Here is a 14,299-nt window from a genome sequence, read left to right as displayed (position 1 = left end):
ACATGAGCCTGCACATAATGTAAGGCCCACCTAGGAGAGTAGAAGCTGCAGCAAATAGGTAAAAAACAAAAAATAATGTTTCATTAGCAGAGCTGAAGTGGCCTTGAACGCCTTTTGAGGTCTGGTTCCTATTCCCACCACTCTGAACAACTCGAACTTTACGCAGTTCATAACAAACCACTCTGAACCTCTTTGTTTACATCTTAACCAATGAATAATGCAGACATGTTGCAAAAGAGGAACTGCTCTTTAAAGACTAAACTATGAATATTCACACTGTGCCCTGGAAGCATGTTCTTCAGCGCTTTTTAGAAAATTCGGTGGAGAGGGGTCTGCTTTGTTGTTGCAAAAATCCCTGACCTTGGCTTCAAAAACAAGTCAGTTTGAATCAGCGGTGCCACAGAAGTCCCCGGGGCGAGCCGTGGAGCCGGACTGTACCGTTCTGCCGGTGTAGAAGGGGTGCTTGTTGGCCCTGAAGGTGCTGAGTGGCATGCCCTGAACCGAGCGAATTTCCAGCACCCCTGCTCTGGGCTCCTCCACCCTCTTCTCTTCCAATGCCCCATCAGACACCTCTCCTGGGCAGCTGCTGCTCCCGGGCAGCCTCGGGGGCTGGAGAAGAGTGTAAACATTCTCAAGGGCATTCCTGGACAAGGTCAGAGTGAAATAAGAGAAGAAAAACAATAGAGAAAAAAAGAAATGTTAGAAATGCATTCAATAAGCAAAAGCACAGTAAACAAGTCTTTTTTTGTTCACATTTTAATGCACAGTTTCTATGTATTTGATTTTAAAAAGTCAAAATGTATTTTTTAAACATGACAGTGTATTACATTACTTTGTAGTTCCTGAATGAACCAACTGGCCTCTCTCTCTCTCTCTCTCTCTCTGGGTGGGTGGGTAGGATGGACCCCTCATCACCAATTTTGTGAGGGTGCCCATTGAAAAAATGTATACTTTAAGCTCATTTTATTAAGTAAACTTGTAGTGTATTTGCTGAGTATACTTTATGTAGAGGTGGTGCAGCAGGTAGGTGTCGCAGTCACACAGCTCCAGGGACCTGGAGGTTGTGGGTTCGAGTCCCGCTCCGGGTGACTGTCTGTGAGGAGTGTGGTGTGTTCTCCCTGTGTCTGCGTGGGTTTCCTCCGGGTGACTGTCTGTGAGGAGTGTGGTGTGTTCTCCCTGTGTCTGCGTGGGTTTCCTCCGGGTGACTGTCTGTGAGGAGTGTGGTGTGTTCTCCCTGTGTCTGCGTGGGTTTCCTCCGGGTGACTGTCTGTGAGGAGTGTGGTGTGTTCTCCCTGTGTCTGCGTGGGTTTCCTCCGGGTGACTGTCTGTAAGGAGTGTGGTGTGTTCTCCCTGTGTCTGCGTGGGTTTCCTCCGGGTGACTGTCTGTGAGGAGTGTGGTGTGTTCTCCCTGTATCTGCGTGGGTTTCCTCCGGGTGACTGTCTGTGAGGAGTGTGGTGTGTTCTCCCTGTGTCTGTGTGGGTTTCCTCCGGGTGACTGTCTGTGAGGAGTGTGGTGTGTTCTCCCTGTGTCTGCGTGGGTTTCCTCCGGGTGACTGTCTGTAAGGAGTGTGGTGTGTTCTCCCTGTGTCTGCGTGGGTTTCCTCCGGGTGACTGTCTGTAAGGAGTGTGGTGTGTTCTCCCTGTGTCTGCGTGGGTTTCCTCCGGGTGACTGTCTGTGAGGAGTGCGGTGTGTTCTCCCTGTGTCTGCGTGGGTTTCCTCCGGGTGACTGTCTGTAAGGAGTGTGGTGTGTTCTCCCTGTGTCTGCGTGGGTTTCCTCCGGGTGACTGTCTGTGAGGAGTGTGGTGTGTTCTCCCTGTATCTGCGTGGGTTTCCTCCGGGTGACTGTCTGTGAGGAGTGTGGTGTGTTCTCCCTGTGTCTGCGTGGGTTTCCTCCGGGTGACTGTCTGTGAGGAGTGTGGTGTGTTCTCCCTGTATCTGCGTGGGTTTCCTCCGGGTGACTGTCTGTGAGGAGTGTGGTGTGTTCTCCCTGTGTCTGTGTGGGTTTCCTCCGGGTGACTGTCTGTGAGGAGTGTGGTGTGTTCTCCCTGTGTCTGCGTGGGTTTCCTCCGGGTGACTGTCTGTAAGGAGTGTGGTGTGTTCTCCCTGTGTCTGCGTGGGTTTCCTCCGGGTGACTGTCTGTAAGGAGTGTGGTGTGTTCTCCCTGTGTCTGCGTGGGTTTCCTCCGGGTGACTGTCTGTGAGGAGTGCGGTGTGTTCTCCCTGTGTCTGCGTGGGTTTCCTCCGGGTGACTGTCTGTAAGGAGTGTGGTGTGTTCTCCCTGTGTCTGCGTGGGTTTCCTCCGGGTGACTGTCTGTGAGGAGTGTGGTGTGTTCTCCCTGTATCTGCGTGGGTTTCCTCCGGGTGACTGTCTGTGAGGAGTGTGGTGTGTTCTCCCTGTGTCTGCGTGGGTTTCCTCCGGGTGACTGTCTGTAAGGAGTGTGGTGTGTTCTCCCTGTGTCTGCGTGGGTTTCCTCCGGGTGACTGTCTGTAAGGAGTGTGGTGTGTTCTCCCTGTGTCTGCGTGGGTTTCCTCCGGGTGACTGTCTGTAAGGAGTGTGGTGTGTTCTCCCTGTGTCTGCGTGGGTTTCCTCCGGGTGACTGTCTGTGAGGAGTGCGGTGTGTTCTCCCTGTGTCTGCGTGGGTTTCCTCCAGGTGACTGTCTGTGAGGAGTGCGGTGTGTTCTCCCTGTGTCTGCGTGGGTTTCCTCCGGGTGACTGTCTGTGAGGAGTGCGGTGTGTTCTCCCTGTGTCTGCGTGGGTTTCCTCCGGGTGACTGTCTGTGAGGAGTGCGGTGTGTTCTCCCTGTGTCTGTGTGGGTTTCCTCCGGGTGACTGTCTGTGAGGAGTGCGGTGTGTTCTCCCTGTGTCTGCGTGGGTTTCCTCCGGGTGACTGTCTGTGAGGAGTGCGGTGTGTTCTCCCTGTGTCTGCGGGTACTGCGGTTTCCTCCCACAGTCCAAAAACACATGTTGGTAGGTGGATTGGTGACTCAAAAGTGTTAGTGTGTGTGTAGCCCTGTGAAGGATTGGCGCCCCCTCTAGGGTGTATTCCCGCCTTGCGCCCAATGATTCCGGGTAGGCTCTGGACCCACCGCGACCCTGAACTGTATAAGGGTTACAGATAATGAATGAATGAACTTTATGTAGTATGTATTCTAATACCAATGTATTAGTAGTGTATTTGTGTGTGTACTATGTAAATACTTCTTGGGAATACATTGGCCTACTTTTAGTTTATAAAATATATTTTAATTGTAATTTTGATATGGGCACCCTCACAAAACTGGTGGCTCTGGTCAAATCAGAGATTTACTGACAGGTGGAAGAAAGGAAAAAACGCCAATACCTTTGTATTGTATGTTTAGTAGAAAGCACAATTAGCCACACAATGAAACAGCTAATAAACAGTCAAAGAATAGCCAGTCTACACGAGCTGTTCTACGAATGATGGGCGTCTTTGAATATGCCCCGCAGCTGGACAAATCGCTGCGCTAATTTCCACTGATTAAGAAGCAACCCTCAGGGCTTGTGTTAGTCGTGAATTAATGTGATTCACACAGCTAACTAATCAAGGCCTTCAGGATTCATTAAAGCTTCACTGAGTTATCTTGCTTGTCTGCTTCTATGTGCAAAATGACCGTGTCCTTCACTTCACTTTCACACAGGCTGTAATTGCTGATTGCTTCTGATCATCAGATGCTGCGATGTAGACTTTCCTCAGTGGCTCAACAGTGAATGCAAATATGAAGTTACAGAGCTGTCTGTATCAGGCATTACATAAGAGCTCCGCACCTGCACGGCCTGGAGCCAGCGTCTCCACTGACTCAGGTACACAGCCCTGGTCACTTTATTAAAGCAATGAGCCACATTACAGTGATGCTAACACAGTTAAGGGGTAAGTGACAGGCAGAAAGTGAGGGGATAATTCCCAAGTAACAGGTGGCTCTGAGTGACCTGGTGCTTTTATAATTATAAAGAGACAAAACTGGCAATATAATAAAATGTAAATAAATAGCAAAATTGAATATAATTACAGCCCCAAAGCTGAAAAAGCAGAGACAGTAGTTTAAATAAAAACAGTTAGACTTTAAACTTTACATCAAACACAGTGCCAGTCAAATGTTTGGCCACGCCCACTCAGGGAGGGTTTCCTTTGTTTTGGGCCATTTTCCACATGTTGGGAATGTACAACACCAGTCAAAAGTTTGGGTACATTCTCATTCAATAGTTTTTCTTAGTTTTCTATGAATCTATGAAGGGATACATATGGAATTATGTAGTAAATAAAAAAACCCATAATGTTTTATACTTTAGATTCTTCAAAGTAGTCCCCTGTTGCTTTGACGACAGCTTTATACACTCTGTGTGTTCTCTCAGTCAGCTTCATGAGGTCTTCACCTGCAACGGTTTTCAGTGAACAGCTGTGGTCTCGTCGAGAGTTCATTGGTAGAACCGCTCGCCCCCTTCTTAATGTGTTTGAGACCGTAACTGGGGTTGTGCAGAGGTAGGGGCTGGTACACAGCTCTATACAGTGAACCTGTTCCACCAATGACTAATGAGAGGGTGTGTCCAAACTTTCGACTGGTACTTTAAATCCCTGTCCTTCATGAGTGAGGATGGGTGGAGTCTCTTTTCCACACAACAGTCCACAGAATAATCAGAGCTTTAAAGCAATGAAGGTTTGCATGGATCTAATGGGGACGTGTTATGGAAAACACGGTGCATGTGGACGTTAATTTGGACACTGTGAAACATGACTCCCCTCCAGTCATTTATTTTATGGTCTTCCTAAGCCAGTAAACAAGGGATAAAACAAGCTGTTGTGATTTTGTGCAGCATCTTACATCAAGTGCTGGCACATTGCAATTATACCACCTTCTCATCTGAGCATCTCAAATCACAGCATGGGACCAACGACTAAAGGTGGGGATAAATGTCCTCTGCTTTAAAAGCTGCTTTAAACTTTGTGCTACTCATCATCATTTAAAGGAACAGATGTTGAAACCGGCCGTTCTGAACAGGGATGCTGCTGCTGTGTTTGTTCCTTGTGGTATTTTGACCAAAGCATGGCAGATGTTTCATTACGACCCCTGGGATCTGTGATCATTTGTGGCCAATGATTCTGTGGAAAAGGGATATAATGTGTCCTTTTAAAGGTATTTCTCTCTCTCCACTGTTCATAAAACCAAAGTAATCAGGGAATCCGAGTGAAATCTCTGGACGACAATAATTGATAACAAAGAACAAAATACAACGGAGGCAAATGAAATATGCCCAAATGAAGAATGGAAAACAATGGAATGAAAATGGAAAAAATAGCTTTCAAAATTGGATCAATCTGTCTTCCATCCCAAAACATTCATTCATTGATTGTCTGTAACCGCTTATCCATTCAGGGTCGTGGTGGGTCTGAAGCCTACCCGGAATCACAGGGTGCAAGATGGGAACATACACTGGAGGGGGCGGCAGTCCTTCTACAGGGTGACACACACTTACACATTCACTCACACCTATGGACACTTTTGAGTCACCAATCCACCTACCAGCGTGTGTTTTTGGACCGTGGGAGGAAACCGGAGCACCCGGAGGAAACCCACGCAGACACAGGGAGAACACACCACACTCCTCACAGACAGTCACCCGGAGGAAACCCACAGCCTCCAGGTCCCTGGATACTGTGTGACTGCTGAAATGTGTTCTGGGCGACAAATCTAGAATGAGCATGTGTATTTAATTTCCTTAAAGAAAACCCATCACATGCTGTATTTCCGCATATCCTGCCCCAACTCTTCTGGAACTGGGGTGGGTACGTGCTGCTATGCAGCTACATAGCTGTCTGTGTCTGATTATGCAACAGCTCTGCACCTGCAAGGCCTAAGGCCAGTGATTCTGCTGTGGTCAAGCTAAGCTGAAAAGCAACAGGCCTGAAGTGGTCACCCTCTGGACACTTTATTAAAGCAATAAGCCACATTACCTTGATGTTAACATGGTTCAGGGTGGTGTTAGGCATAATTTGAAGGATTTAGTTTATTAATGTGGCACAACCTATGAACAGGTGGCATGGAGTGACTTACTGCTCTCAAAAAAAAAACTGACCAACTACATTACAATAAAATATGCCAGAGTTCAATAAGGAATTTCTTGTTTCTGGACTGGACTCTCCCAGAAATAAGAAGCAACCCTTGAGCCAATGATATCTTAAGATGCTTCATTTTAAATAAAACGTTTTGTTTGGTGTGACTGACCCTGTGGGAGCTGTGGCGACAGTCCGACAATCCTCACTACAGGTCACACCCATCGAATCAGACTCTTGATTGGACAGAGTGGAATTCCGGTTCCTGCGGAAATTAAAGATGGCCAGCATGTTGCGTCTCTTTTTTCTCCTCAGGGAGTGAGCCTTATGAAGAGTGGATAACTGACTGAAGGAGAGAGGAAATAGAAGGGAACAAAAGGGATAAAAGAAACGACAGTAGTCAGTAATTCTACAGCTTAAAATAACACCCATAAAGCCTGCTGCACCACTCACTCACTCACCTTTAGCAGGTTAATAGTTCTCCACAAGGAGGTGCCATTTAGTAAGCAAATATTTTTGAGTAGTGATTTGCATGGATGGCACTGTGTGTGTTACCTCAGAGTAATTTTTACATCACCGAAACCCGTGATTCCCATACGTTCAGTTTAAAATGAAGCTAATGAGCAACAAATACAATTTGAAATGGCCTTTTCTTTGGCTGGGCTTTTCCAAGTGTACCTATTTCCCACTGTCTGACAAAGCAAAGTCATCACGGTTTATGGCCCAAAATGTGGGACTTAGAGGAGCTGCATTATTTATCTGGGACGATGGCCTTTCACTGGCCCATGGAACCCCCATGATTCCATGCAGCTGTTGCCTGGCAACAACATAATAACATCTTGGAGAGCCCCTTGGGTTGCTAGGCAACGCCGTGCGCTGGCGCAGGAGGGTGCATTTAGAGCGGATTCATTAGAAATGTGCTTAACGGGAAAAATGTAATTATGGTAAAAGCATCTACAGTATTCCTCCGGAGACTCGTCTGTCTGGCCAGAACAGTGTGTGTGTGTGTGTGTGTGTGCGGAGGGGGTGTGGGCGTGGGTGTGTGCCTGAGATTTGAGCATGGCTCTGTGTGTGTGTGTGTGTGTGTGTGTGTGTGTGTGTGTGTATACCTTTCAGGGAGAACTCTCTTGCTGTAAAAATCAGGCAGTCCATCGTCCAGTGGAGTAACAGCTCCATTTTCAATACAGTGCTGAGGGACAGAGAGAGGAGAGAGAGAAGGAAAGAGAAGGAATATATATTCCTAGATCATTTACAGTACAGTGTACAGTGAGCCTCTATGTACATTTTCATATTTAATAGGAGGATGCATTTACGTGAACACTGCCATATCGTTGGAATCAAATCTTTTTCTTGCTGTATTACTGTGACTTTAAAAACAGCTTTTTACATTGACTTTCTTTATAATTAAAGACTGAGACAGCCCTGAATGTGTCAAAGCCCTACATCGTCCCTCTCTATCTCCAAACACTCTCGTATTCATCCAGAAGAGCCATTATGTTTATGCAGAGGAGAGTGCAGCTGTTTCTGGAACAACCCGTCATAATAAAGACAAATGCAAACAGAGCTCGGCTTCATGCTGCCTTTGCTTGTTCTGATTCTGTAAATCTCACACAGGAGGCGAACCAGAGCAAAAAAAAAAAAAAAAAAAAAAAAAAAAAAAAACCACGGAGCAGATGCTGGCTGCAAGATTCCGAACATGAGATGAGATGAGTCCTAAATTCTGTTAAAAGCATTTAGTGTAATACATTTCTAAGGTAGGGTGAGGTCATCTGGGCTTCTCTTAAAAGGAAACACACACACACACACACACACTTACACACCCCTACATCTGGGTTTAATTTATAATCAGACTTCTTTATACTGACTTGTAAAGAATGACAAACTTTCTGTACTATAACAGTGTCAAAAGGAAACATCATTCATTCATTCATCATCTGTAACCATTATCCAGTTCAGGGTCGCGGTGGGTCCAGAGCCAACCTGGAATCAAGGCGGGAATACACCCTGGAGGGGGCGCCAGTCCTTCACAGGGCAGCACACACACTCACACAATCACTCACACCTATGGACACTTTTTGAGTCGTCAATCCATCTACCAATGTGTGTCTTTCGACCATGGGAAGAAACCGGAGGAAACCCACGCAGACACAGGGAGAACACACCACACTCCTCACAGACAGTCACCCGGAGGAAACCCACGCAGACACAGGGAGAACACACCACACTCCTCACAGACAGTCACCCGGAGGAAACCCACGCAGACACAGGGAGAACACACCACACTCCTCACAGACAGTCACCCGGAGGAAACCCACGCAGACACGGGGAGAACACACCGCACTCCTCACAGACAGTCACCTGCAGGAAACCCACAGACACAGGGAGAACACACCAACTCCTCACAGACAGTCACCCGGAGGAAACCCACGCAGACACAGGGAGAACACACCACACTCCTCACAGTCACCCGGAGGAAACTCACACAGACACAGGGAGTACACACCAACTCCTCACAGACAGTCACCCGGAGGAAACCCACGCAGACACAGGGAGAACACACCAACTCCTCACAGACAGTCACCTGGAGCAGGACAGGAACCCACAACCTCCTGGAGCTGTGTGACTGGGACATTACCTGCTGCACCACCGTGACGCCCCAAAAACGTTCTGGAGCAGTTTATGTAAATGTCAGAACTGCTGCCAATGTAGATGACATTCTAGAACAGTGTCAACAGTGGAAAGTTCTAAGATATTGACATGAGAGTGACCATTCTAGAACAGTGTCGGTGAGGAGAGTTTTCTAGAACTGTGTCAATGGGATAAAGTGTAAGAACATTTTAAAAGGGAGAACATGGCAGAATTTTTTTAAACAGAGAAAGAAATTTCATGCTAATTTAAAAACTATTAGCTTTAAAGGAAAACTATGTCATATTTTTACTTTAATTTTACAGTTTCATATAGTTTTAAATGTAAAAGTGAATTACATTTAGGAACTGTAGAGGGAGCCCTAGAGCTAAAAAACCAAATCTTACCTAGTGTTCCTTTAAAGCCCTCTTTATTACAGGTCAGTGTAGTATCACAGTGATATTGAAGATGCAATTTTAAAGTAAAAATATTACCTAACGTTGCTTTAAGATTAGCTAATCACTTTTATTTAATCACATCATTAAGCAGATCACTGAATTGTAGTCAGTCTATCAGGCTACAACGACTGAAACAAAAACACACAGCTTATAACAACTCATCACAGAGTGAGTGCTATTTCAGGAGAGATTCGTTACAGTACTGGAACAGATTTATTATCCTCGGTATCATACTGGTGTTGATTCTAACACTAACCAAGCATTTGCAAGCTGTAAATATGCTAAAACATGCACCAAACAAACCGGCATCTACACTTATAAACAAACTCTCTCTCTCTCTATCATACACATGCATATAAACACACACTCACCCACACAAGCAATGGCAATGTTTTCTATCTCCTGTTCTCTAAGGCACTCATAACTGGAGGCTCTTTTAATATCTACCATGTCTGGTGTAATATCTCCTCTCATCTTTTAGACGGAATGCTTTTTGTTATCAATAGAGCGACGCCGATTTTATCAATAAAACATTGTGTTGATGCATTAGTGAGAGTCTAATGCTTGATTTATGAACATTTATTAGAATATTCTTTGCTTTGCATGGTTACGGTGATAGTGGTTTCTTCTTCTGTTCATTATTCATCGGGTAATATAGCCGTGTCTGCACACGGGCGCAGTGAGGGCCTCTATGAATCAGATAATAAAAGAGGAATACGTAAGACCAACAGGATTATTAACATGAATATTCATCACAGAACACCGAGTGCATGGGTCTAGGGCAAACCCACAGCATTTCAAGCACTTAAACAAGGTTTCTGCATATTCAACCTTGACCTTTGGGCTGTCTCCATTTAGAGTTGAGTTTTCAGCTGTAAGACTTGCCTCAGGTGACTATATAAACATGAATATATGAGACCTCTATGGCTATATTCACATTACAAGGTTCAAAAGGCACACATTTTTCTCAGCAGTGCGAGCCACTTTATGTGCTCCAAGATCCATATCCAGTATTCACTCTACCTCGGGTTACCACAGGTGCATTAACTAAAATCAACTTAAAGGGGATATATTATGAAAAGAAAAACACTTTTTGAGTCCATTAGTGCATTCATTTCGGGACGTGGAGACCTCACACACACACACAGAACACACAGTCTGGGTTCCTGGTCTGCCTGTGTCAGTAACACGGGATAAAACTGAACCAGGGCTGTTTAGACAAGTGGAGAACGGTGCTGTTGTGTTTGATCCTTGTGGTATTTTGACCAAAGGATGTCACGGATGTTTCATTAAAGGCTAAGCACCAGTGATATGAAAGTGTCAAACAAATAAATACAGTGGAGTTTGAGTTCCTAACTTGTGTTTATTGATAGTCAGAAAACATGTTATTTCTTACTAATTGAAGGAATAAGGTTTAAAAGACCGTTGCCCCCCCCCCCCCCCCCAAACGGTGTTGGGAAACTCTAATAGGCGTCTTGCCTGTGACGTAGATGGTGGACAACAACTCTAGAAGCTGCACTTAATTTAATGCAAAATGACGAAAAGGTGTGTTGTTTTTGGCTGCAATCATTCAATGTACAGTGGGACATCTGTGAACAAATGGCCCAAAGATCCCAAAATATCCAGAAAATGGACTAAATTTGTCAACTTTAAACGGGCACTTTGGAAAGGACCCTCCGCTCACTCCGTTATCTGTAGCTCATTTCACTGGCGCTTTTCCAACAATATGGGCATGTAAGGACACCAACGAAAGGTGTTCAAGAGCCTCTGTAACATGGAGGTAAACAGGGTAAGGACACTCACTTCGCCTGTTTTAGTTGGTGTTAGTTAACGTTAGCTTGACTCGCTAAACTCGGTGTCTCAGATTATACTCGGCTACGTAGCTGCATTACGGAGGTTTATAGTGTCGGATGAATTCGAGTTCGACTCTGAATTTGAGTTTAGCTTATTGCTCGGCTATTGTCATGAATAATGTTGGTTATTTAGCTAGATACTGTCATAACAGTCAGTCATAACGGTGTTTTACCGCGGCGTTGTTCAGCTGTTTTCCAGCAGTGACGTCACGGTTGCGTTCAAGAATTTCCGTAGCGAGCTCGGGTTTTTCCCTCAATTTAATAAAATTGTCAGTTTTAAAGCAAATTAAGCTGCTATTTTCATTTTAATTCATACTTATATCTGTCAGTAACTACAATTATGTGGAATATTCATGGAGGTCCATTAAGTGGTGCTTAGCCTTTAAGACTGAAGAACTGTGTTCACTTGTGGACAAAGGGGTATTATACAATTATGCCCCTACAATTCAATATAATTCAGTTCAATTTGTGTAGCAAAGTCAAAAATACCCTCAGTGCAGCACTGTGGGGTTTGATTCCCTGCTTGAGCAGGAACACAATGCTACATCTATAATATTCCTTGGGCAAAGCACATAAAGCTGTGGGTTTTTGTCCATGGATTTTTGTGTGTGAAATTCCATTCATTTCAATGTGATTTGACCTGACAGGCAAGTTTCACCCACACTACTTCAACTGCTAAATTTCTAATTTGGTGAAATCTGACACCCAAACTGGTATCTCCACTCAACAGTGCTGCTGCTATGATGTGCTCCATACGGTCTTTGCTCTAACATGAGGAAAGCGCTGACTGTTTTGGTTTCAAAACTGCAGAAACAGTACTAAACAACTCTTTTGTGTGGATTACAAAATACAGCACTCCTCATTTTCATCCTGCTGCTAAAATGCTAATGCTCTTTAGATGTGACTCCACTGAAACAAAATGAAGAACTCTTTACTGCGCTGATTTCCGGCCCCACAGGCCCATTTTGTGAGGCAAACAAAATGCAAAAGTGCAATGTGACCGGGGCCATAACATGATCAAGAACTCTAAGTTGCTCTAAATAACAGCTTCTGCTTAATGCCAAACATTCAGTTCTGTTCTTTCATTCATTTCCTGTAATCGCTCCAGCCCGGTCAGTGCCACAATGGGTCCAGAGCTTACCCAGAATCACTTGGCCCCGGTCACTCACAAACCCCCCCTCCATTTAACCTACCATCATGTTTTTGGCTTGTGGAACTAAACTGAAGCAGCCAAAAGGAAACCCACGGAGATAAACTACACTCCTCACAACATTCATGGATCAAACCCAGAACCCTGAGACCTTGGAGGTGTGTAGCAGGGACAAGTGACACTACCTGCCAATGTCCTGCACTAGATACATTCAAGTAGGTTCTATTCTATTCCATTCAGAAGAACGAATAAACATCTAAAGCCTAAACTACACAGAGTCCACAGCATGTGATAAAAAGAGGAATACTGAGGATTGTTTCTCACCGAGTCAGTAGACAGCAGCGCTCCCCTGTGTCTCCTAGGTGGCCTCGGCCTGACTCGGGTCACATGATGAAGGGGTGCACCCTGGGTAGGCAACGCAGACAAGCCTTCCCATGATGCAGAGCGAGAGAGGGGCGAAGAGAGCTGAGCGGCAGAATTGGGAGGAGATGAACTTGAGTCGTCACATAAACCTAAGACACAAAATAGGAGTGTACAGGAGTAAACTGGTGTTGCAGTTGGAACAAAACCTTGTAATCTGCTTTTTACAGTGTTTGAAAGTTACATGAGGAACGGACTATAAGGAATACTTCAACTCGTGTTTCCACATGTTTTGCCTTTTCTTGAAAATGCACCATTTTGTAGATACGTCCCGAGGTCGAAGAAGGTTTACGTCCCGAGGTCGGATAAACAACATACACTGACCCGCCACAACATTAAAACTATGGAACTATATCTCATTACAATGGCATTGGTCAAGGCGGTGGGATATATCAGGCAAGTGAGGAGCCAGTTCTTGCAGTAGACATCTGAAGCAGGACAAATGGCCAAGGGTAAGGATCTCCCACAATGGGACGGTCACGTTGTTTGATCAGAGCACCTTCAAAACAGCAGCTCTTCTATTGGTGGTCCTCATAAAAGTGGGTGTGGAGCTTTGTGATAGAAAGCTGTCCGAACACAGTGCATTGTGGCTTGCTGTGTATGAGCTTTTGTAGTGTGTCTATGCTGAACCCTGTCCACCACCAAAAGTGCCCACACTGTGCACAATGGAGCAGTCACAGTGGGCGGCTTCGTCTGAAGAATCTCGAGGCAAGCTGGTGGAGGCAGTCTGATGCTCTGGGCAATGTTCTGGCTCCTGGAATTCATGTGGATATTACTTTCACACAGACCAACTACACAACCATGGTTGGAGACCAAGTACACACCTTCATGGCTACACTATTCCCAAATGGCCGTGTGGTACATGGCGTTGACTTGGCCAGAATTCCCAGATCCCAATCCGACTGAGTGTTTGTAGACTGGAAAACAAGTCAGGCTCCACCTCACGTATGATTACATCTTGGTCGCAAATACCACCGGACACCTTCGGCTGTTTTGCGGAGTCTGTGTTTTGACAGTTCAGGGCGGCTTTGACCTACACAATAACAATCCTGTGGTTTTAACGCCATGGCTGATCTGTGTGTCATTTTAAACCGCATGTACATGTACGCATTTGTGTATATAGAGGTATAAACATTTCAATAGAGTGTTCGGTAACACTTTACCACAAGTGTATGTTAATTAACGGTATTTAAGACCTTAAGAATTAAGTAATAACACAGCAACAAACGTTATTTAAAGTAAAATTTAGTAAAGTACTTCAATTTCTTAATGTTCATCATGTAAAGTCACAAATAATCATTAAGTAAAGATAGAAAAACGAACAAATATTATTTTAGAACTTTAAAAAATCCTAAACGAATGCGAGTCAATGCTAATTCTTTTTTTTATCATTACTTTTTGATTAATTGTGTCTTCAGCTAACCATTTAGTGAATTATTTAATCTCATTGGAAAGTGTTACAGACTTTTCATACGAGAGAAAAATATATAAATTTCAACCCTGTGCTGATGGGCTGCAAGCTGTTAGAAAGAGATAGACAGACATTCAAGAATTCTAAATAACAGATACAATGTCAGATACAAAGACAGATGCGATGACGGATGAATGGTCGGATGCCTAGAGAGGGAGAGAGACTCATTTCTGCAAACAGCTTATCTTTGCATAAAAAGCACTTTAGTTTCATTGTGAGAGAGAGAGAGAGAGAGAGAGAGAGAGAGAGAGAGAG

The 14,299-nt window shown here is 44.8% G+C and overlaps 1 protein-coding gene across 3 annotated transcripts in view; it reads right to left on the bottom strand.

Moving 5' to 3' along the window:
* The window catches only part of LOC136702665 (capping protein, Arp2/3 and myosin-I linker protein 3-like), an 83,313-nt gene that overhangs the window by 10,284 nt on the left and 58,730 nt on the right, over positions 1-14,299 (bottom strand). For all 3 annotated transcript variants that reach the window (XM_066677815.1, XM_066677814.1, XM_066677816.1), the window contains exons 31-34: positions 12,478-12,665; positions 7,177-7,256; positions 6,240-6,413; positions 439-643 (exon numbers count right to left, since the gene is read on the bottom strand). In XM_066677815.1, coding sequence (XP_066533912.1) covers positions 439-643; positions 6,240-6,413; positions 7,177-7,256; positions 12,478-12,665 — 647 coding nt within the window. The remainder of the gene's footprint in view (positions 1-438; positions 644-6,239; positions 6,414-7,176; positions 7,257-12,477; positions 12,666-14,299) is intronic.

This window comes from Hoplias malabaricus, chromosome 7, assembly GCF_029633855.1.
Source record: "Hoplias malabaricus isolate fHopMal1 chromosome 7, fHopMal1.hap1, whole genome shotgun sequence".
NCBI lineage: Eukaryota > Metazoa > Chordata > Actinopteri > Characiformes > Erythrinidae > Hoplias > Hoplias malabaricus.
The sequence above is the reverse complement of the archived record's forward strand: the minus strand, read 5'-3'. Positions and strand labels throughout refer to the sequence as shown.